The sequence below is a fragment of the Vidua chalybeata genome, chromosome 9 (genome assembly GCF_026979565.1).
Source record: "Vidua chalybeata isolate OUT-0048 chromosome 9, bVidCha1 merged haplotype, whole genome shotgun sequence".
In the NCBI taxonomy this organism is placed as follows: domain Eukaryota; kingdom Metazoa; phylum Chordata; class Aves; order Passeriformes; family Viduidae; genus Vidua; species Vidua chalybeata.
Window position 1 is genome coordinate 22,033,985 of NC_071538.1, and position 25,062 is coordinate 22,059,046.

A 25,062-nucleotide genomic window follows, 5' to 3' on the forward strand; every position below is an offset into this window, starting at 1 on the left:
TACCTTTAAGAAAAAAATATTTATTTATAAAAATACAATGGGATCAGTTTCAGAAGTGTGGCAATAAATACAGTTCAAGGAAGAAAAAAGCATTTCTACATGGATATATTATGGCACAATAAAAGGTAAATGCACCATCAATCATGGAACTTCTGTTGGCTCAAGACTTTGTACAAGCTCCCTTTTTAGTAAGACAACTATTTCTAAGTTTGGTCAGTGTTGATAATGGAATGAATACACAATCACGAATGCACACTTATGTCTAATGCAGGACTTAACATTCGCAAACAACACCTTAAAAACATAGCAATGATATTAAATCACTAATGAGATATCTTAAATTTAATTGGCAAAGACCACATGTAACTTTAAGCATGAGATTCTTTTATCTCCTCTGGAGAAAAGCTGTAAATATGTAAAATGAAGGCTTAACTTGGTATGTAAAAACCTACTTAAGTAGAGATTGTGAGAATGCATAGCTCCTTACGAAACAACCTGGCTGTATGAGAGCACTCCCCCTTTCACAGTATTCCTTTTACTTCATATGCAGTTATTGTTTATGCTGTAGACTACAACTGTTACAGCACTAAAGGCAACTAGACAGGGAAAGGGCAGAGAAAGGAGAAAGGAATGTATGTAAGGCAGTATTTCTTTAGGTACATTAAGCGTAGTGTGTAGGAAAGACAGGTAACAATTCCACAAGGCTAGTTTCGTTCTTACTGAATAAAATAATCGACTAATACTGAACTTTCGATGCAAAGCTAGTAATCAATGCCCTGGTCACTGTACTGACCATGGTAATCTCTTTGATAGTCATCTTGGTACTCTCCGTGGTAGTCATCTGGGTACTCTGCCTGATAATCGCTATCGCTGATTTCTGACCCGTTAGTTCCTGTTCCTTGGCTGCCGTTATGAATGACCGGTTCTGTGGGTGCAGCACAGTACTTGGGGTCATACACTTGCCGTCCAAGCCCATACACACTCATTCCCTTCTGTGAAGCTACTTTGTTGGTACCCATTTGTAACGAAATAGTTGAGTTATCCACAGGCTGTAATATGTGCTTCTGATCGTAGATGTCTCTCCTGGTACCTGGTGCCAGCATACCAGCCTAATAAAACAGGATTGTAGAGGTTCAGTAAGAAGGTCAAGAGCTGTGATTACTAGATTTATGATTTCAACTAGTATGCCTCACTGAAAGTGCTGAAAAGTAGGAATTAAAATGTAACAAAACATCAGCGCAGTAACATCTGCTCACTAGTAGGTGAGTCACAGAAGAAAGTCCTCGCAGAAAGGTCCAGTTTATGTTCCTCTTTGGGAAGAATATTCTAAGTATTCTGACTAAGGTAGTGCCAGTAAGCAATTTCTTTTTTGCCTCTGTTTAGTTAATACTTATAATCAAGTTACTGTTTTCTCCTGGGATAACACTGCCAGCAGGAAATTCTAGAAGCACTGGGACATTTTTATGCCTTAAGACTCTCAGCACAGAACACACTGGTTAAGATAAGAGATTCAAGTTCCTCAATTACTGCGTAAGAGCAGAGCTGAACTGTACCCACTCACTGCTGCCTGTTAGACTCTGCTACTGGGCACCACTCCAGGCTCTGCTGTCCCACTGGGCTGAGAGCTGTGTCCATCCTGCATGTCACACACAGTCCTGCTTACCTGACTGGCTCCTTTGTTAGTGCCCATCTGTAGGCTAATCGTTGTCTGGTCAAATGGCTTATCAGTTTGCATTTTTGGATCATAGAGGTGTCTTCTAGTTCCATAAGCAGTCATGCCTGCCTGACTGGCACACTTGTTGGTGCCCATCTTTATTGGGGGAAGGAAGAAGTGGACAGAAGAAATTATTTTTATTTGTACATTAAGCATAGTCTAAGGAAAAAAGTATGGTTGGTAACTGTGACAGCTGACAAAAAGTAATTTCAGGGCTTGTTTTCCTCATGTAGTTTGACCACAACCTGTAATATATTACCCTTTCTCCTTTCAAAAGTTTCAAAGGGAAAAATAAAGGCAACTGTCATCCTAAGGCATTTCAATGGCTGTCATTTACTCAACTGCATTGCAATTGGAATGGATGTGTGCCTCAAAATGTAAAACGTACCTTTTACCTTGGACAGTAATGATTCATTTATACTGCCACAATTTCTCTACCACAGGAATTTTAAGATTTTACTTTGGCTTTTATAATTACTAAGGAAAGAGGAGAGAAAAAAAAACGTTTCTACCATACAAAGAACTCTAACTATCCACTACTTTAAACCACCTTAAAAGACAGAGCTGATGCTGCTAATATTAGCTGTTCCTTTCCCCCTTATCACTCTTACAGCAGATTTAAAACAAACAAACCAACTTTCCAGGCAGTGACTTGAGCTTATGAAGCCTATCAACTGCTTACAGGAATTAAAACCTCATTCCTCCTTCCATGATAATAATATATGGTTATTCTGCACCTGGTTTTGCATTAACAATATATCAGTTAATCAAAGCAAGAAAGTTGTTCTCAAATATAACAAATTACTGCAAACTTGAATTTCATACTTACCTGCAGACCAATTACACTTTGACCAGCTTTTAGTTTTCCTGCATCAAAACTTCGTGCTTGTTTCTCTGCATATTTGACACCAATATCAATTGTAGTATGAAAACCTTTAGTTTTTGCCTATTTTGGGAGAGGGAAAATAGAATATTCAGTGTTTGAAGTGTATTTTCTGTCTCCACTCTCTAAGCCTGGGCTGCCACAAGCAGGTCTGTCTCCATTAGACTGTGTGCCAAGGCTGAGAGAAGGTACCAGTTCCCCACACCATTTGCAGGTGGCACTCCAAAGCTACCCGAGTCAGAAGGATATTCTGCAGGGATTAGCGTTCTCCTGTGAGCCTGCCCTGTTCTGTGTATGCACATGGAAGCAGTCAGGAACCCTCACTCTGAACTCTAAGCCTTCCCTGGGGCATGTGGGAGCACACAGCTCTCTGAGTGCAACCTCTGCAGCATCTCAGACTCTCAGTACTGTCTGTCCTCTCCTGACAGGCTGGATGCTGTTTTCTGTATTTACATAGGTTGTAAGGGTGCATCTGAACTGGCATGTAGATTTGGGCCAACTCCAGGGGTATAAATACTTACCAGACCTGCCAGTGCCACTAGAGTAGTCTGTACTTGAGTCATATTTCCATTTTCAAAAAGATCATTTGCTTCAAAAATGTCATGTGGCTTCATGCCGTAGACTTGGATGGCTTTGATAAAATTCCCAATGTTCTCCAGCTAAACAGAAACAAAAAAGCCAGTTTTCTACAGTGTTTCAGATCAGAAATTAAGAAATTTTAAAGCCTTCTGATGCTGGTTGGTTTGTTTGTTTGTTTTATTCAAGTTCTTTGCCTCGTGCAAACTGGATAAAACAGCTGGCATGGGAAAGAGTGACTGGTGGGAAGTTTTTGTTAGTTCTAATACTGGTTTCAGAAATCAGACTATGAGGTTATCCAGCCTGGCATCCCTCCATCAGTGAGTACCATATACTTTGTTAGAGTGGGCTTTGATAAGACTTCTCTCAACTCTCTGTCCCTTCCAAGAGAAATTCTAATCTAAAACTTGCCTCAAAATTAGAAAATCTGACATAGTATCCATGCTATTTGACTTCAGCAACTGCTAATTTTGAATAAAATAAAACCGTAACTATGTGGATAGAATCTTTGTATGGACTGAAGGCATTCTCTTGCTCACCTCCTGGGACAAATAAGCCTCGGGGTTTATTAGCACTTTTTAGCACTATGTGCTGTAGAAATTGGAAAGCAATATGGAATACAAAGAGTAAGGACTGAATCTCTCCTTTCCTTCTGAACTCTTAAGAGGTATTAAAACTTTAAAACCAAAAATCCTTGCCCGTATTTAGAAGTGTTCAATGCCAAGAAAACAAGGAGGCTGACATAACAGTATTAAGCTAGACCCAGCAACAGCAAAGGCAGTAACTCTAGGCAGCAACCCTTCCAATGCTTGTTGCATCCTCTCCAGACACCTTCTCAGGAGGATACTTCATACAGAAATGTTGAGGTACAGGCAGGCTGTTGATCTAATACCTTGCAGCACTGCCTGGATGGAAAACTCAGTTTTGACTCAATAAAAAGAAAACTTTTTTTTTTTTTTTCAACTGGGCAAAGGCCTTGCTATAGGGCTCTAGATTGTTCTTCCACCTGACACTTCCCTGAAAGCTACAACACTGCTATTAAATACAGGTACTCAACTGCCATTGATGAACCACCTCAGCTGTAGCTGCATTCTGTTAAGCACTGTTCATGTCTGCAGCATCCTCAACTCTGGGATATGTATCATATGTAAACTTGGTGCTACTAAGATTTAAGATGTACCATTTTCACAGCAGATTTGTTAATACAGACCAAAAGTATCGTTTGGGGGTTCAAGGGGTTAGAGGTATAGTTCTGAGGTTGTTTTTTTTTATTTTACCTGGTGCCAATTTAGTTTTGATTGGTTAATTTTCTTCACTGATCCTGGCTGCAGCTTATTTATAAGCCTGGGGAGGTGAAAAAGAGGGAAATGCTTAAACAATAAATCTCATCCTTATACCATCTGTGCACGCATTATATAATACTTCCACTCATGCTTGATTAGTTGCATTAGTTTCATCAAAATGGTTAATTTCTTGGTTCATACAGTGGACTAGCTCAGTTCTCAGGTCTCACAAGTCTGACAGACTGTAAGAATTTTTGTGTGTTATTTGATTACTGTAGAAATGAGCTATGCCATTAAATTTAGAAACACTTAGAAATCTTAACTAAAATATAAAGGAGATTTAAGTGTTCATTTCTCCAACTGTTTCCAAGAAATTGTCTCCCACCCTACAGTCAGCTATCTTTGACTGTAATTGTTGACATCTTTTCAAGGGGAATCTTCAGAAAGTCCCTTCTTAGTTCCTTGAAAATAAAAAAACTCCTAAAAATAAGGTTACTTAATAAATGCTTACTCGCATAAGATTATGCCATCTTTTAATCCCAGCTGAAAGTTTGCACCAATACTCAGCCCTGTAACCTCTTCTATCCAGTTACGCAGATCTTCTTCTATCTGGGGGTCATATTTCAGGGCAATCTGTAACACAAGCAGTCATAAAGTTACTTCAGGAGAGAAATCTCCAACTCTTACCCAACCCAATTCCATTTCAGAGTATGCTATAGCTGTCATCCAGTAATTTTATTGCTGGATTTTTAAACTGTATTTTATACATCAGAGGACAGATGTAAGTACTTTATCCCTTTAACTATAATTTTCATGGCTTTACTAAAGGTCTGTTTGGAAAAAGCACTTTTAAGCATGTTGCAGTTTTTCCTTGAGTAAGAATTCCTGGAGCTCCTGAAAAGTCTTTTGATAGCTGCAGAGGAATGATTTTTGAAAGAATATTTGACCCAAGTTGTACTTTGGAAGGAAGGAAGGAATATAGTACATTATGAACACAAGAATTCTGAATTGCCATGCTATTGGTACTACTGCTCACATGTAAATTTTTACATGAGAAATTTGATATAATAGATTTGCAGTTATTCAGCTGAAGATTATAGTGAGTTTACTTTTATAGCTAGTTTATGATTAATGGAGATGACCTAGTAAGTTTTTTTCCTTGTTGCTATAACATTAAGAGCTGTCTCACTGGGGATTCTGGGGGCTGTGTCTGTGCCTTGGTTTATCATTAACCTTTAGTATCTCTGCTATTTCTTTCCTCTTTGACCTTCCTGGAAGACTCTTTTGGAATAAACTGTGATCTCATATTTTAATTGCAAAGGAAGAAAACCTGCAATAATCTTTGAAGTTTAAGGCATCAAGCAGAGGCCTAGAGTTGTTAGCAAGATGACTTAAAAATTTATTTTCCAGATGTTCAGACTTCACTACTCTGTGTGTAAGTTTATGCTTCAGTCACTAGAAATCAATCCATGTGAAAGAAATGCTTCAAAGCAGTGAACTTCAACACCACCAGCTGTCAAGAGCATCCGTGTTCTTTCACTCTGCCCTTTGTTCCCCTCCCCTGAATGCATCAAAAAGCAGCTCCAACTTCCTTCAGGCTAAACCTGTCACCTTTGCAATCCTTTTCAATATTGGCAAGTTGGACAAAATGGATTGTATCACTGAAATCATCACTATGTTTTCTGCAAACAAAATAAAGTTACCTGAGCACAAGATTGTGTGGGATAAATAACCTACACTGGTGCAGGGGTTGGCAACACTTCCACCTTCATTAGGTGTCCTGCATGGATCAGTGAGCAAGGTGGGAAGTGAGGGAGCTACTGTGAGAAACATGACAGGCCAGCACAGAATGTACCTGCAGTATTTCTAAAGCTACACCAGTTGCTTACAAATGCCTAACGAGAAACTCATGTACAGCCATTCACATTAAATCAAAATGTACATCTGAGACTTTTTAGTTTTAAGACTTCAGCCAAGAAAGGCCAGCTATTAGCATCTATATTTATACTGAAGGAGATTATAATTCCAACATATCTGAATTACTTGGATAGAGGCAATTGCTACATTTTGGCTAGCATTAGTAATCCCTGACTCCAAACTGACCAAACTACAATTTACAGTACTCTGTTCCCTAATTTTTTTTCTAAGGGGAATGGAAAATTCTTGTATCTCTGGCTTTACTTCAAAACCTTGTCTGAGTAATACTTATTTTCCTTAGACTATTTTTAATAGTAGTGCTATGGTGCCTTAGTTACAGATCAGGACAATGGACTAACCCATTCCGACATTTTGATCTTGACTAAGGTGTAAAATTCTGTGCAGCATTCTGTACAAGACAACAAGGAAAATATAATAACTTTATTTTTTAATCACACCTTTGGGATATTAGCTAAGATTAGAAGCAGACTAGAAAAGCTAACTGAAGGTCACAGCTTCAAAGGACATGGCTGTGGTCTCGTCTCGTGGGTGGCAGATAGTCCCCCTTGCAACCCCTTAAGTTTAGCACAGCAGCAGCACAACCACATTCATTTCCAGTGATGGTAATAATAGCAAGGGATGGGTAACATCTTGAAAATGGTGTATGAAGAAGTCAGCTGTCATCTTTCTCCTTTCTAACCTGGTGATTAGCTTACAAATGAGTTTTCATGGATATTTTTATTTCCTATGGAAGCAAAGCTTATGTGATCACAGCCTTAATTGTCTCCCCAGTAACATCTGGCAGAACCCAACTAGCTCGCTCAAAATGATAGAAAAGAAGCAGTCTTGGATATAATTGAGCCAGTTAGATTTTGTATGAAAATAAATATATGTGCAAGGGAGAAAGATACCAAAACATCTTCCCCAAAAGACTGAATTGTAGCATCTTACTCTTCTTACACTTTAGAGAACCTATTAAAATCTTGCAAAATGACCTCACCCACAAAACCTTAAGTTACATGTACAGGCAAGACATACAGTGTATAATTTATTTCTGTACCCCAATTCAAGTGAAGGAACGGGATTTATAGAAAGGCCAGAACTTTCCATTCTCATGCTCCAGTTAGAAGACAGCAGATCATTTGGGCTGGTCATTCGTATGCTGACAGCTCATACTGTGATAAAATCACCATTCCAGCATGCGTGTGGGTACAAAGCAGGGGCTGAGCTGATGTCCTCCACAATTTAGTTACAGACATAATGAACATTGTGCTTTCTGAAAATTTAGGCAGTTTCAGTGTAGCTTAAAGACAGTGTTAGCCATCCTGCAATTGAAATTGTCTGGAATAGAACTGGACTTTTGTTTCTACCACTTAACTTATTTTTAAACTCTGGCAAAAAAAAAGTAAAAAGGAAATTAGGTTTGTGATCATACCACCAAGAGACATAGTTTAAAGATTAATCTTTTTCCTCCCAATATTAAAAAAAGTAAATATGGAAGCCAGTAAGAGTGAGAACCCGAAAGACTTCTACAAGTGTGGCTATTTTAATCTTTCTTGGCAGGCAAAAGAAAAAAAATTCAGAAATTTTCCTCATTTAATAATAAGTGCATTCCATATGTGAGATTACAACTGAACTGAATAATAAATTGCTGACCCCACTGCTTGGGCACCTTCGAAGTAATCAGGTGGAATTTTATCACTTCTGAAGAATATTTACTTTATGTTGGAGCACTTTACCATGTTTCAAATCTTGAGCTTTTCAAGAAGTTTTAAGTTGCCTTGGGGTATCACTACAGTGTTTATCTAGAGATAGAAAGTAAAAAACACTTATATGCATGAGGAGAGTTCTTATTGCCACTAAAAGCATTATTTTTGTTCTGATTTTTGAGCTGGTGGGAAACTAAGTTACAAAAATTAAAAATTGGTGCTAGTTTCTCTGCAAATTATATTCAATCTACCTGAAAACCTAGAGATGTGAAATCTTTTGAATCATGCTTTAAACATGTGAGAAGAAGGGATTAAACAGGGAGAGTGACAGGTCAGATACTACCAGAAATAACGCATTATGCTTATTCTGAATTCTTAGCTCTTCTATTCCCAATGGCACAACCAGAAGTTATGTAACACTCTTACTGAATATTTCATATTTTCCACATGTGGATATCAGAGATGTTCCAGTTTTCCTTTGATTGCTATCTATGAGGTGAAGCCAGAGGCTTTGATATGAATGTAAAAAAATGATGTATTTTTCTGTAACTACTAATCAAAAATTTGATCCTTTATAAATACTGAACCTTCATGGAAGATACTTAAATCTTACAGGTCTACAACAAAAGGAAATATTGTCTACTGAATATGAAAGCAGTAGCTAAGCAGCTGCATTCAAAGTATCATCAGTGCCATGAAAAAAAACCCTACAGTTTCAGGATACTGACAAATGATTCAATTGTAGCAATGGATATAAGATTTTACAGAAGTTTAATATAGGATAACAGGAAGCCAACTGTTCATTTCTTTCTTCTGACAAATGTTGAAAGACACAAAGTTGTCGATGTTGCTCTTTCTGTTGATGCTTCAGAGATACAGGTTTAATAGACACATATTTGAAAGGAAACTAATGTTTATACAAGTGGTCAAAATTATAGGTGATCCGAGGTTGTGGAAGGAAAAGGCTGGGTGTTATTTGCCTATGACAAACTGATATTTATTTGTTTATGCCAATGTATGCCTCAGGCTGGAATCCTTGGGTTAAACTTGATTCCTCTGGCAACTTCACACCTGATCCTCACACCTAGTTCTCTTCAGGTAGGACTTTTCTGGTTGGGAGATCGTAAGAGTGTAAAAACCCTTCCTCCATGTGTAGTACAGGGACAGTAACAATCATCACTGTTTTTATCAAGCTCATGAATTCCTGGAAGCTAGCAAAGTTCTGCTGGCCAACTTCAATGATCTGTCTGTGTGTCCCTTGAAGTTACTCAGTGTGCCTGTAGCATGTTTAGTTTGAGTGATGATGTTAACCAGTACTTCACACTGTAACTGGTATCACATGGACTTTGAGTTGTCCTTTTATACTGATCTTTTCCAAATTACACAGTACACACTGTACGCTAAGGGCTACATGTATGCCAAATCTCCAGTTTGAGAGTTCAGCTGGCTGCATTGCTGCTACTCTGGAAAATTACTGTAACAGGATCTCAAGGAAGAGTTTAAGCACACTGCACTACTTTTTACACTGGGACTAGCAAACACGAATCTTACGAAGATAAAAAGCAGGTATAAAAGATAAAACTTTTGAAGTTAAACATCATGTCATAACAGCTTGCACTTCTTAGTTCTGATGAAATTTCTGATTAAAGCTGCAGGCTTCCTGCCCTCCCCAGCAGGAGTCAAAGGTTTAATGTGCAGCAAGCTAAATTTAAAGTACTAGTAAGCATTTGAAAAAACTGCTCTCTTGTCATAAGTTTCAACCAAAACAGCATGTGCTCCTCAAAGTACATCAACAACTCTATTATAGGAACTGTGTCTGTCAACAAAACTTTAGATGTATATACATATAAAACTGCAGCAAAGTAGGTTGTACATTTTGGTTTCCCAAGGTAAATAAAGTACAGGGCCATGTACAGCAAGAGAAATAAGCAGCATTTCACTCCAAGATAAGCTAGCACAGGAAGAGGTTACATACACGCTTTTTCACCAAAGTGAAACAGACAGAAAAACAGATAGAGCCCTAAGTTTTGGATTTTAATGTTCTTCATCGGGAGAAATTTGGTATGGTCCATATTCTTGCTTAAAGTGACACAAAATTGCTAACTTTTCAATTGAAAACAAGATTGAGTAGGGAAAGCTTACTGCATTTTTAGTAAGTATAGGAGCATGTTCATCTTGTACAGAATTTAATCCATGTTTAGCCAGGGGTTTTAATACTAATTTTACTTTTACACATCTAGATCATAAACTACTGAAAGCAAATAAAAACAACAAATTAAAAACTCTGGGTTTTAAGACCTAAGCTTGTACAGTTTCAATTTTATGCAGCAATTTGTTCCTGTATCAACTTTTCAATCTTTATTAATTCGGAACTGTCTGAGTGAAATTGAATTGCTGTGGTTTCAGTATTGCCTTTGCATGTAACATCCTTTGCATTGAAATAAGCACTACGTTCAGCAGCGATTTGCCCTGCTGAGGCCAAAGATACCAATGCTGATACTTCTTTTTCATTTGCTTGGCACTCTTTTGTGATGAAATCTTCTCCTCCCCCCTTTAAGGATTTATGATGGTATGGGGAAAGATGAAAGCAAAATTCTCCCCTGGTATCAAGGCAGAAGAAGCTCTTGACAGCCCTTACTGCTCAGAAGTGGGAGTCAGGCAGACCACAGCCAGTCCCAAATTGTTATCCAGAATTCCTGTTCATCACCTGCTGTTCTAGAACACACGTTTGAATCACCTATCTAAAATTTACACAGATAAATACCTGCGAGAAGAAAAGTGTTAAGAGCTTAGTGGCTATGTGAATAACCAAGAAAAAGGCACAAAAGAGTAAATTCTTCCCATTAGAGGGACACAGATTTTTTTTTTTTTAATTTTAATTATACAAGCAGGCCAGAACTTTCTGGTTAAAATTTTATGGTGTAAACAGATTACATATCTAATCTTCTGCTTCAGAGGTGACAGAGTAGCAAGGACATAATCACTGATTATTTAGTCATAGAGTAAATAAATAGCACCCTGTAAGTTGAGACAGGGAACCCAAGACTGGAAAAATATAAAGTTTTGGTTTTTACGGAAAGGGGGTAAGAAGATGAAGTGACAGAGTACCAAGGTGATTGTCAAGGGAAGTTTGCCATTTGAAGTACCAGCCCAATGAGCACTCATCATAAGGACAAATTAAAATTTCCTGTTACTTTCATGTATGTTGACCTGGATTGCGTGCAAAAGCAAATGTCATAGGAGGCATATTTGTACCCAAGAACCCCAAATGTAGCAGGAATGTGACAATGCAAATGAAAACCAAAGAGGAAGGTACTTCAAAAACTCAAAGCCACCATTCAGTATGCCTTGATATTTGAAGATGCTTTTTTTTCTGTCATTATGGACTATTGTACAGAAAGGCAGAGAACACTGCATTAACATTATCACTGGAAGATCTCACTACATCCCAAAATGCTACTTAGCACAAAAATTTTACAGCTGTATCCATTTTGCTTAATATTCAACCTTTTTTTTTTTTAAGTGTAGCGTAACTGATACCCTGCCAACATCTCACTGTTTTCTCTGTAAATCAAAATTTAGGCTACAATCTTTGAAAAAGAGATGGATGAGCATTAATCCAAAATTCCTGGCACTCTTCCCACAGGCACCAGTTTAAACTCTGTCAAGTGAGAACAAACCATGCCTCAAAGTTTCCAAGTCATCTTACAAGTCCAGATACCTGCAGTCATGCATGGTGCTTGTTGCCAGATCAGCTGGCTGGAAGAACTGAGTGTTCTACTCCCTGGCTATCCAGTAGGATTTTATGACATTTTGCAAGCTGTTCAAAAAGCCAGTGCTACCATCTCTTCCCCCAGAGTGCACCAACAACTCGGACACACGCCTGCCCTTGGAATGAATGCTGCTTCCCTCTCGTTCTCAGCAGCTACTGCAACACCCTCACTTCTTCTAACATGTTCCCAGTTTTTCTCGCACTTTTTGCTCTCATCATGTTTTGCCAAAGTCACAATTTTCTGGCTTGTAACTCCAATTCTCCTTAGCCATCAGCTTCCACTGTCAACTGCAGCACCTTCTGGTCATGCCTCCATATTTATACTTCATGCTATGGCGTTCCTTTTATCTATTTTTATTTAGTCTGTATATTGCTGAACTATTTATATTCCTTCAGAGAACATGGTATCCACTATCTATTATTTTAAACCACTGCTGGTTTTTGTTTCAAAAATCCACTGGGATATGACATTTGTTCTCAGCTAAGACACGGCTGATCCAACCCAATGGACAAAAGCCTGACGGGCTTTTCCCATTAGTCCCTGATGGGAATGGAATTCTCCTTGCTTTGAAACCCAACCCCAGTATGACTGATATGACACAGCAAATCTGGACAGGCTCTGACATCACGAGCAGTAATGAGACAACACACTGAGTGCTGCATGGAAAATCCTGGTAACCTGACAGACCTCAGTGATGCCTAGTTAATGTTCTTTTGTGGGGAAAAGGAAAAAAATCATACAGAACAATCTGATACATAAACAGAAAAAAAAATCCAAAGCATCTGAAAACAATTTAGTTTTTCCAGTAGTAACCCAGGAAGCATCTCTTGAGACAACTGTTACTGTAACTCTGGTGGAATAGTAGTTCTCAAAGCCTAGAAGGAGCCTGCAAACAGAAACAGTAACATCAATGATCACTCAGTCTTTCTCAGAATTCTTTTCTAATCTATTGCTACCACAGAGCCCAGGAAATTAGATATTATTTCAAGTTTATTCACTTTCCTCCCCAATAGAATGGCTTCCAAATATGTAATTTTATAAGCAAACTGTATTGTGACTCGGTAGCCCTTCCCCAAGGCCCAACTATGTTGACAAGTCTTCCAAATTTTCCTCCCAAATAGTACTGCAGAGTCTGATTATTTCCTTCTCTCTCCACAGCTTTTTTCTTCTCTGCAAATCCTCTTCACTTACCCAAACCAGAGTAATTATGTTCTACAGCAGCAAGCAGGTAACTGGTAACTCAAACATACCTCCCAGAAAAGTTGGCTAAAGAAAGCTGAAGTCTGTCACTTCAAGTGTTGCAATAGAAGTTACTCAAAATGCACATTCCTTCTGCCCCTCCAGCGAAGGCACAATCCATGCTGCATTTTCTCAGCACTTTTTCCAAAGGTAAACCTCAAGACTCTACTCTTACCACTCTAATTTGCCCCCACCCAGTAAGCTCAGGTACTTGATTCCTTGCTGCCGGCTGTGATGCCAGGCACACTGGGAAATGCACAGATGACAGGGCAGCTGCTGAGTTTCCCATTTTCCCATTGCATTTCCCAGCTAACTGGGCTCAGTGCTTCCCACCGACTCACTGATAGCACCTGGCTGCCTGTCAGCCTGCACCCATGTAACTCCTTGAACCCACATTAGCTGAACCGGCTCACTGAGGTGTCTGTGATAGGTATTCATAAAGAAAACACAGATTCCTCTCATTCTTACTATCCCTGTACATAGTAATTCAATCTGGCTTTTTTTTTTTTTTTTGTTTTTTTTTTGTTTTTTTGTAATTTAGGTGAAAGACATGATTTCTTGAGAACTTCCTTAGCTGCTTCCAGCTGCTAAGAGCTGCCTAGATTTATCTTTCATAAAGGTAGTAGATCAAAGTCCTTCAATTCATGCATAGCATGTTTTTCTGGTTGAGGTAATTCTCCCCATTGCTAGTTTTCTTAGCAGAAGCACAGGTAGTGCAGATTTCACACCCTAAGCTTTAGAAGACCTTGTCTATCAACACTTTCATACTCTTGTTTTGCTTTACTGCCAGCAAAAATATTGCAAGAATGAACTTGGCACAATGAACGAAAGACAACGATAATCTGCTGCTCCTGGCCCTTTACCTCACCCCCTCCTGGGTATATCTCTGACCAATTAAAGTTCAGTAGGTGATGCACTTCAGTAGGTTCAGAAGGTTGATTATAATCCAGGAAACATTCAAAAATACTTTGGATTTGGCCACCCAGACAGGTTGTGCTTTCACCACATAAAAAGTGTTATAACGATATTTTTTTTTAAGGGTGATGACCATAAACATGTTAGAAAATGTTTATTTAATTTTCTAATAATGTAATTCTTAAGAAGAAAGTCTAAGAAAATTGAAAAAAAAATCACAATTTCATGAACTTGTAGCTCAATCTTTTATTTAATGAAAATGTAGTTCTAGTAATGTACAAATCAAGCCTTAAGCCTGCTACGCTGGAGTTTATGAGTAAAGAGAGAAAGTAGAAAAGACAGGCAAACTCCAAAGTAAGAGGCTCTAATTCAATACCCTGTGGAAACTTTTAAAGCACTATTTTTCAGCAATTGAACACAAGCAGAAAGAACAGCTGGCACTGTGGGGGGTGGGTAGGAGATGCACATACACACTGCATCCAAAACTCAGGATGCCACAAGGCAAGTTGTGGTGTCACTATGCTGCACTCCTGAATTGAGAGTAGGTTTGAAATACCCACCCAGAAGAATGTGTGGGCAAGGCTGTGCTGCAAATGACTGTGAGAGGTCTCAATCCTCAGTTATTTAAGGTTCCATTATTGTTCTACAGAACGAAATGCTCAAGTGCACTGACTGAACTTTAACTTTGTTAGTTATATTTTGTTCCAATTCTGTTCTATCCATTCAAAGACCAGTGCTTTATCGCTGATATTTAATCTTACAGTTGTTATTTACTTTTTTATTAAAATCAGCTAGGTTCTTTCAAATAGGAAGTAGCTTTCCATATCAAAGACATTTTCATACCATCATTTATTGATGATAAAGGCTGCCATCAAGGCAGACCATAATAAAAAGGCATTAGTCTTTATTTTCTTCAAAAATTACTTGTAAAGGGCATGATTAATACAACAACGTCAGCAAGGTAAGGGAACAGCTTCTTGCAAAATTAAGCCAAGAGCATTTAGTCTTAGCACAGCAGATACGTGCCTGAACCACACATGCTTCACTGACTTAACACAGTATTGACTTGCAATCATGATCTATAATGGAACTTCTAATTGATCCCCACAGTGTTACAAAGGGAACCAAAGCAGTGGCAGCTCAGGCTCGTCACACAGTGGGAATCTCAACAGGAGCTGCAGTACAGGTCCTGCTCCAACACATCCTTCTGCTTGGTGTGTACTGGCCTGAGCTCTGACTTGTGTTCTGCCCATGCTCAACACAGAAGGGAAATATTCTGCTGGGGCCCGTGTCAGCAGCAAGGCAGGAGCTGCTTTTCACTATGAATGTTTAACTATACCAAATTCCTTCCAATATGCATGTGTATTTGATGCCTTACCTTCTTCTGTGAAGGCTTCTAGTATATAGTCAACTGATTAGGAACAACAGAAAAATACTTTTTAATTAAATTATTCTTATTCAAGCAAAACCGGGGATACTAAGATAATGCTGTCTATAAATAAGAGGCTGTAGCAGTGGAAATATCAGCAGGAAAGCAATATAATGGCAGAGCTTTCTTAGCAGGAAAGCAAAGTAAGGTTTTTGCAATAGTAATGTCCTGTTTTATCCTTGGAAAGAGCCATGGTAAAAACATGCAAACAGGGCAAGAAGATTTGTTTAGAATCCATCTATAATTCAGACAGCTAGGATTTTCAGTAGATCAGATTCCATCTTCATGCAAGCATTTCAGAACAGCAAGAAAGTGCAGAAATATTTAAGCAAGTACTGGGTGTTCAGGTTCTATGTGTATGCCCAGGCACACACTGGTTCACTTCACTGTACCTCTTAAGGACTACTCGGTAACCAAAAGGTTGTCTAAATAAAGGTCTGCCTAAACAAAGTCCTCAAGAAAAATCCTGTGTTGACCCCAGAGTACAGGGTTGAGTCTTGGAAGGGAAGCAGCAAAGGCACTGAATGGTTGAAGCCTGGTTTCCATGAGTGAACGAGTCTCGGTGAGCAGGGTAAGCTCAGGCTCCCAAGGCTCACAGCCTGCTTGGCCCAGCTGCTGGGACTGGCAAGGCGCTGGGGACAGTCCAAGCAGGGCACTAGACCGTGGCTGTGACAGCAGCACTTCACCCACTGCAGTGCCCTTCCCTTACTGCCAGCTCCTGCAGGGGCACCGACGCCTGCCAGCCTTTGCCACTTATATATCCAAAGCGTCCACTTGGGGTAAGAGAGAGTTTTGTACAAGCAACAGGAAGTTTAATTGTGTTTCCCCTCCAAATATCTACTAAAATCTGCACTGGTTTCAGGAGGAGTAGAAAAAAAAGGGGGGGAGGGGGGTGAGTGTAGATGAGAGGAGGGAAGGGTTATGGCAGTTTTAAAAATAGAAGTCCCAAACATAGAACCACCCACCTAAGAAAGTCAAAACTGTTTTTGAGAAAATCACTGTCATTCAACCCCACTAAATAGAAACAATGACATAAGTTACTATGAGGCATTACTGCAGAACCAAATGTATTTACTCAAAAGAAAGTATTTGCTGCTGAACACAGCTATACAAGTTAACAGTTGTTTAGAATCAGATACTTACAAAAAGCATTTTTAAGCAAGAGTCCCTCTTAAAGAAAAAAAGAAGGATTTTCACATGATCTCACTTAGAAAAAATCTGTTTCAAATTGCCCTACGTGTCCTGGCCTGGAGCCCATTTTTACTGAAGGCCTTTCCTGTACAGTTCCACAGGGGATGGGAATCTCTACAAAGTTTGCCTTAAAAGGACGTGTCAGATGCCCAGTGTATACCGTGCTATGCAGCTACAGAAGCTAACAATTCTGAGTACAAAGAGGTTTCTATCCTTTATTCTCCAAGGCAAATTATAAACTATTTGCAGGCAAGATAAAGCATCCAAATTAATGTTCTGTCAAAAAAAGACAAGGTGAGACAAAAATCAGTGATGTGCTGCTGTCCCACAAGAATGTGTGCATCCATCCATCTTTTATGGGTATTGACTCAGCAACAGGATTATAAGTATTTTTCTCCAAATTTTAAACTAAGTCTAACTCTGAAACCACACAAAGAGCACATTCATTTGTAAATTTTAAACAAGCAAGCATTACTGTAATGCAAATCATAGTTTTTATTTTCTGAGGCTGCTAATCCCATTTAATTGTCATGACTGTCAAGCTCTATTTAAGTGTTCTAGTCATAGGAGGTACACTGTGAGCTTGCATTCAAAGGATGCAAAATACTTATCTCATATCCTTAAAAATTAACTGTAGCAAGTTTTATGATTTTCTAACACCAGTGTAAGATTTACTACAGGTTTATTAATTCACCACAAACAAGGTCACTGTAATACATTTTATAAATGGACGGAAAATGCTTTAAATTTGAAAGTGCAGACACACTTAAGGTTAAACATACGAGAAGTTTCAGCAAACATGCTCACTGCCCATTTACTGGTGCCCATGCTGGTGCAGCACTGGCAGTTCTGTCTGTGCTGTCCCACACACGGGAGCAGACCCGTGTGGGGCTCCACCTCTGCCTTGAAGTTATGAGGCAGCAGAAGAGCAGAAGCTAATCCTGGCTATGCTGTGCCATTCATCACCTTCCTCCTAGAAAGAACGGTGTAAGATGAGAGGCAGAACTGGAAATGACACCCTTCAGCCAGGGCTTAACTCGGGCAGTGACGCCTGCCCGCAGCTCCACGCCGCAGGTCTGAGGACTCCCAAAGACAACTGGCAGCTTGGCAAGGAAGTGTCAAGGCTCACCGGGCATTGAAACCGCTGGGCAGAGGCAGCTAACGCCTGTGTCAGGGGTTTACAACAACTGCCAGATGTCCCTGGGGCAGCCACTTCCACACGTCTGCCTGATCTACCCAGGGGCTCCTGAGCTGTGACACTGGGGACAGGGCAGATCTACCTGTCCCCAGTGTGGGGCTGTGCAAGGGCTCCCGAAGGTGAGTCTCGTTGTTTGCGGGCTCAGGCAAGTGTCCAGAACAGGAACGGGTGCTAACATCAAGTAGCTGGCGAGAGAAATGTTCCCATGGCAAATCACTTGCTTCTGCTCATGGTAAGAGATGTATCCTTGCTATGAACTGTCGACCCAATGCTCTGAAGGTTGCATCACCATCAGTCTGTACCTCTTAGGAGGGCTACTTCTTACTGCTGTAGTGTTAATACTTCTCTTGAAGTAGCCACAGAACTGGAAATCCATACTTGATTGAACAGACTTGTCCTGAGATTGTAACAGTGAAAGTGGTAAATGGATTAGACACATCAAGGTAGAGTAGACACACAGAGATAGACAGTACAGGATGAAGGTGAGTGGTAATACTGTAGTTAAGATTCTCCACTGCTGGATTACCTTCCTTGTTTAACAACAACAAAAAAATCTAATTAATCTGCATTAATACCAATTCTCAGTGAATATGAGAACTCTTCACACACAGGACCTAACACTAGAATACAAATTAATAGGTTACTACCCTTAATAAAGCCAGTGATTCACTAGGTTTCTTAAAAAAAAAATCCTTTGCAAAATTCCCAGCAAGAGGCTACACTCATGTTTCAGCAATTGAGGTGGCAAACACCTTCTCAAAAGTGCAGGAACGTCTGCCCAGCAAAGGCACATGGTGTGATTTGGAAGTGGAGTGCAGCAGGACCATGTTCAAGTGAGTGTTGTTGCACACAGTTAATTGACATTTAACACTGTCAGTCAAAGTGAAACGAAGCATCAGATACAAGTAACCAGCAGAGAAATTGTAAACAAATTGGAGAATTCTCATATATTGGTTGCTGATACATTAAAAAAATGCATCTTAAAACTAACTGACAAAATAGATGGTTTCCTTTTTTATATCACTAATGTGTTTTTAGTGATGCACGTGTAGTTATTGTGCCAAACATTGACTGATTGTAAGTTTAGCTATGGAATTATTCCATGGTCATATTTATGTTTCATGGACAGTTTTGCTATTGACTTAATTATCAAAACTGTACCATTAAGTACAAAGTTAAGAAGTTCACTTGAACTGCAGATCTGTTACCAATGCCTGGATCCAGCTGGAAGAAATTCACAGTTCTTTAAAAAAATACAAAATTTGGACACAAAGGGAAAAAGTTTTAGGGCTTTCCACAGTGAAATTGATATTTAGCTAGGAAACATTAACTTCAAGAGCCATGATCAACTATCAGAAACCATGAATTAACTGGAGCAAACAGAGATTTAATGCTTCCTTCTATAAATTCTTCTGCCATTTCCTCTGAAATTCCCTTTTCAGTATATATTTCTATGACAATATTTCTAAGAGCACCAAAATATTAGACTTTTTGTTTATTCCTCAAGCAACAAAATGAAGATTTGTGTAATGCAAATGGTCACGCAGGCTGATTTTATTTTAAAATAAACATCTGAATTTAATTCAAAACTTGTAAATTAAAGATTATTACTTCTTGAAAAGTTACGTAGATGTCTACATACAAGAGAACAGGAATGCAGAGATCTTGTACTGTCATTTATGATGACAGAAAATATACTCCTCTGCTCTTAAAGCCTAAGTTTTCACTGCCTTTATCCAGTACAGTCTCAATTTTTATTATATTATTTCAGACAACATTAATAGAAATGCACTTTTATCAGCAGCAAACATTCTTACCTAGGGTTCACAAAATTCAGTGAGCAAACCTAAAGGTTTGTTAAAGGAAAATAGTCTAGAGGAAGCATAGAATGGTAAAGCAAATGTATGGTAGGAAGAGTTGTATTTTAAGAATGAAAAAGGGTATTATTTCTGTTTTGAAAAGAGGGGTGAGAAAGAGGAAGGAGAGGGCCTAACAGTTCAACCACAGACAGCCAAAACTTGTCTCACTATTAAATCACTAATTAAAAACTCTGAAAGTTAATGATTTTAATCTGGTTCCCAGATAAAAAGATTTATTTAAAAGAGTTATTTTTGGACTAAGCAATTAAATCTGTTTATTTGGCTCGTAGCAGGTAAAATAGATGACAATAATTTTCTCCTCAGCAATTTCAAGAGGAACACAATAATCATAACTAGGACTGGTTTGCATTATTCACCACAGACTTCAATTCTTTTTCAGTAATCTCTATTTACCCTCAAGAAGGAAAGCAGGAAACACTACTGCCCTCCTGCACACTTGAAAAACAGGGAGATATTTTGTTTACAGGCTTCATTTGTCTAACAGCCTTCACTTTATAACGTCTGTTTCCCTTCCTCTTCCATTTCACTAGGGCTTGACCTTTCATGGTGGCAGCTGCAGGGCTGGGATAACACCGCAGTTACTCTGCTGCCTTTAAAAATTTGGGAAATGGTACTGCCCAGTGAAAGCCTCCTGACACAGGGACGGCTCAGAGGGAAAGTCAGGGACATGCAACAGCCAAATGCTATGCAAAATTTAACTCCCCACACAAACCATACTCCTGCACACCCTCACTTTCTTATGAAGATGAAACTGGCACCGTATCAAACGTAAGAGGAGAGGGAAGATAAATGCCTGCCCAATACAAATAACACTTCCATGGGAAGGGTGGAGCCACTAGGAAGCAACTGAATGGACTGGAACCTCTCCTCCTGCTGCCCAATGTTCCTGTTTCCTCCACACCTTCTGCAGGAAGACAATGGAGCATAAATCAAATACAATTTTGAGTTTGCAGCTTTATCCAATTGCATCATCATCTCTTGCTATGTCGACCTCACGTACTGCAGAAACTCCCCCATTGCTCAAGAAGAAAATTATTTCTTGCCTGCAGAAGAAACCATCCATTTCAATCAGTTTAAAGGGCTCCCCACTGAATATTTGTTTTGGATCAATTATCTTCTGTGATCTCAAGTAAACAGGGAATCGGCTTCAAAGGGATTACACTAGTTTGACTACCTACACATTTCTCATGCAGACAAGTTTCCTTGCAGCTGGGAACCAGTACACAAACTCTGTGCTTTCTCTGTAGGAATGAGGAAAAGAGATCCCTAACAGACTAGACACCTAGTTAGTGTGAACTAAGGTAAGGAGCAAAACAACAGAAGGGTGGAGCCTCAAAACAACAACAACAAAAAACACCAAAAAATGTCCCAAACTAGACATACATTTTAAGCTTAGAGACTGAATCCTGACTTCAATGAAATTCTTAAAAAGCATCAGGACATATTATATTAATCTATTCAAATACCATAGCAAACAAAAGGTCTCTCTGAACACTAATGCAATGTCAAAGGAGAAAATAAAGAATAAAAAGCAAAACCAAGGGATTTTTTTTTATCCAGCACAGCTGGACCCTCAGGCAGCATAGCTATGAAGCTGTCTGTTTACTGCAGAAACACACTGCTTGGGGAATCAGCACTGAAAATTTCAAACAAGGGTATTTAACAGTAACTATCATTCAAGCAGGGAGGTTCTACAGCTACTTACAACATTACCCCACATAACACATAAAAAAGCCTGTAACACAATAGTCTGCACAAAGTGATTATAATTGGCAGCAAAACCTGATATTCCAAGAGTTGGAAACAAATTCTTCAAATCTTCATGAGACAGAATAATCTTGGAAAAGGAATTTTTGATCTTTACAAAGACAGCTGGTCCTCTGGAATTATACAGATGAACAGACACACATCTAACCCACAAACCCATGCAAGATACTAGATTGGAGGTACACGATATACCTGTATGTAATACGAGTGCTTTGAAATTTGATCTCTTACAATGAAAACAACATTCTAAAAACTCAAAGCTACATCTCTTCTGGAGATTTTGTTGTTCATTGGAGGCACTTTTTGTTTGCTTGTGTTTTTTGAAAGGAGATGAGTTAATCTGCCTTTGGTGCACTTGGATTGCTTTCTGTGGCACTGCTGCACTGACATTTTCAAAGACAAACAGAAACCTACAAACAAGTAAACTGGAGCTGCCCCAAAACATCTTCCCCTCTGCAATACTTGCACTGAAGGCAGAGAATGTGAGTGAAACAAAACTCAGCAAGATGAAGTAGAAGGCCCTTTGCATAAAGGTGTGAACTACACCAGTTTCAAACCCTCTGCTAATGCACAGCCTTGGAACAGTTCCTCAGGAGGCCCTAAGGAAGCTGATGGCAATAAGAAACAAAGAAAGAACAAAGAACTTCTTCCCATCTTGTCCCCATTAAGGGATCACTGTTAAACCTACATCACTTTGTCAATAATCTTTCAAGTAGAAGAGCTTCTTCCTAATTCACATGCAATAATACACAACACGTTTTAGTCTTTTTTTAAAGTTTGGGTTGGTTTTTAGGGTTTTTTTTTCAGTGTGTAATGGTGTAGATAAATCACTAAGTTTAGATGCTGGAAACAACCGCTCTGGAAGACATTTGGTTACATGATGTCATCAAACTTCGCAGCAGAACCCACAACCATCCTGAGAAAACCAATAAAGAAAAAACCCAAAGCAAAATGTTGTTTTGTAAAGCATAAATTATAATGTTTGAAGTAACTACTTTTCTCCCTGCTCTCCTTTCTACTCAGCTACAAGTCAAACAGGATCTGGGGATCTGCTGAAGCCTGAAACCAGACATGCGTGTGAAACAACCGGTTATTAAAGACCACATTTCGATTTTAAGCCTGTGAATAAAGACACTGTGCACCAACTTATCCCCGCTTGTTTAGCGGTGTAATTTTTATTACAAAGGTTTTCCTTCTTATTAGGTAATTGTTCGCTGCAAGGTAGCAGCCAGTCTAACAGGACAACGTGAGACACCTTTTGTTCCTAAGAGAAAACCTCAGCAAAGCCGCGCACAACCGGCGCCCGCCGCTCCGGCCGCGGGGCCCGGCTGCTGTCAGCGCTGCTTTTTCTGCCGCTTTCAAGCGGAGCCCCCGGCGCGGCGGCGGCCGCCGGGCTCTCCGTGCGGGCTGCCCCGCTGGCGAGGCTCCCCGCGGGGCGCGGGTCCCGCCCGCGGCCGCGCCGCCTTTGTGCGCCCCCGCGGGCGGGGCGGGGCGGGGCGGGGCGGGGCGGGCGGACAATGCGCGTCTGTGCGGGCCCCGCGCCGATTGGCCGCGCGCCGCCCGTGCCCATGATGTCATGCGGCTGGAATGCGCCGCGCGGGGGGCCGCGAGCCGCGCAGCGCCCGCGTATCGCCCGCGCAGCGCCCCGCTCGGCGGGCCCGCCCGCGCCGTGCCCGGCTCTGCCCGCCGGGGCCCGCTGCCCGCCGCGCCGCTCCGCCGGCTCTGGGACGGCTGCGGGCCCCAGCGCCGCGCTCCGCCCGATCCCGGCGGGCGGAGAAGGCACGAGCGGGATGTCCCGCGCCAGGGCTGCCGGCACGGGCAGGTGCAGCCCGTGCCACGATGCGAATCGCGGCTCCGCACACGGGTCCGCCCGGAGCTGACAGCTCTTCGGTGCCCGCAAGTTTTCTGAGCGGTGCCGCGAAGGGCTGCGCTGTCCCGGGCCGGCGGCGGGTGCATCCTTACGCGCCTCCACCGCGCGGTGCGGGCGGGATCCCCGCCGGCAGCCGGAGGCAGCGGAGCCCCGCGTCGCTTCGCGCCTCGTTCCGTCCCGCCCCGCCGTCCCGGTGCAGACAAAGCCCCGCGAACCCCGCGCCGCCCGTACCTTGTTCTTGACCTCGGCGGAGAGCCCGTAGGAGGGCCCCTTGTTGAAGTGGGTCATGTCGGCGGTGTCCCGCGCTCTGGGGCCGCTGATCGCAGGCGCTGGCGGCTCCGGGCTGAGACGAGAGTCCGCCCGCGGCCGCGGAAAGTTCTAGTCCCTCCCCTCCGGCCCGGCCCCGCGGCCGCCGGAGCCGCGGCGCGCCAATCGGGGCGCGAGGCCGGGGCAGCCCCCCCGGCGGGCCGGGGAGGGGGCGCGGGGCCGCGGGGAGGGGCGCCCGCCCCGCCCGGGCCCGCCCCGCCGCCACCGCCGCCGGGCGCCGCCCGGGGGTCCGGGGCGGGGAGCGGAGCGGGGGGACGTCAGCGGGAAGGAATCCGCGGGCACCGAGGGCTGCCGCCGCGGAATGCGCCGCCGCCGCGGATCGCTACGGCCCGCGGCGGCCCCGGGGAAGGGGAGGGGGATCTCGGCGAGGGACCGGCGCTGCCCGGCTGCTCACGGGGGCCTCCCGCCCCGCAGCGAACTGCCGCACGCGGTGGGAAAGCCCCCGCCCGACCGGGATGACGGCACTGAGCACAGGGAAGGCGGGGGCACGGCGTTCGGGGCGATGCTTGCCCTCGAGCCTTTCCCGGGCGGTGCGGGACCGGCCGCCGGAGAGGAGGGCTCGGGGAGCCCGGGCGTTGTGGGACCGGCCGCGGGCAGGGCTGGATGCTGGGGACCCTCGGCCGCTCATGCAAACCGCTCTCTTGCCCTGTGCCGTGGCTGAGCTACTTGTGAAATTCCTTTAAAAGGTTAGACTCTACGAAGCTTGGAACAACTCTGGGAGACGGAGCAAGAGGGAGGAAAGAGGCGCGCAAATTGTCGAAGTGAGATGTAGCAGGACGACGGGCTCATGCTCGTCTCGATCTCATAGTTCCTCTGCACCATGTGCTCCTGAGCACGGATCCCGCGGGAGCCAGCACCTCCGGAATTTGGTGCGGGTCACCCCCTTCCTTCCCTATGGCATTAAGGCACTAAAGGACAGCGCTGCGCTGTGTTAGTCGCCGCTGGGGAGCCGTGGGAGTCCCGTCCCTCTGCGGAAAGCACAGGGCACACACGAGGTTTGCGTGCTGGGCATACCAGCGGGATTACACCGGATCCAGCCCAGGGAGCGCTCGTTCCTGGAGCCAGCGGCGGACCGCGGCTGGCACCGGCACTGAAACCGCTCTGGAAAGCGAGTACGCAGTGAACACTTGGTCCATTGAGTGAAGTCCTGACCCGAAAATACAGCAGTGTGTTTCCCTCAGTATTAGAGTAACCCTAGGCACGCAAAGTAACCTTTCAAATACGGTTAAATTTTAACAGATTTGAATATAAAAATCATAAGATGATCCACTGGTAGGACTAGTTGTATAAGGCACAGCAGGCTATAAGGCTGGCTGCTGGAGCTGTGGCCCACTTAGCCACCTATTTCCCTCCGTATCCCACGGAGAGAGCAGGTCTGTGCTTAGATTTCA

At 42.1% G+C, this 25,062-nt stretch overlaps 1 protein-coding gene across 1 annotated transcript; it reads right to left on the minus strand.

The window, feature by feature from the left end:
- On the minus strand, window positions 1-23,750 carry CNN3 (calponin 3). Its single transcript, XM_053950919.1, has 7 exons — window positions 23,576-23,750; window positions 4,968-5,089; window positions 4,451-4,517; window positions 3,119-3,256; window positions 2,544-2,660; window positions 1,664-1,810; window positions 1-1,109 (listed from the first exon to the last, which is right to left on the minus strand). Exons 1-7 carry the CDS (start codon window positions 23,630-23,632, stop codon window positions 762-764), a joined length of 996 nt encoding a protein of 331 aa, XP_053806894.1. The 5' UTR covers window positions 23,633-23,750; the 3' UTR covers window positions 1-761.
- Between the last annotated feature and the right edge of the window lie 1,312 nt (window positions 23,751-25,062).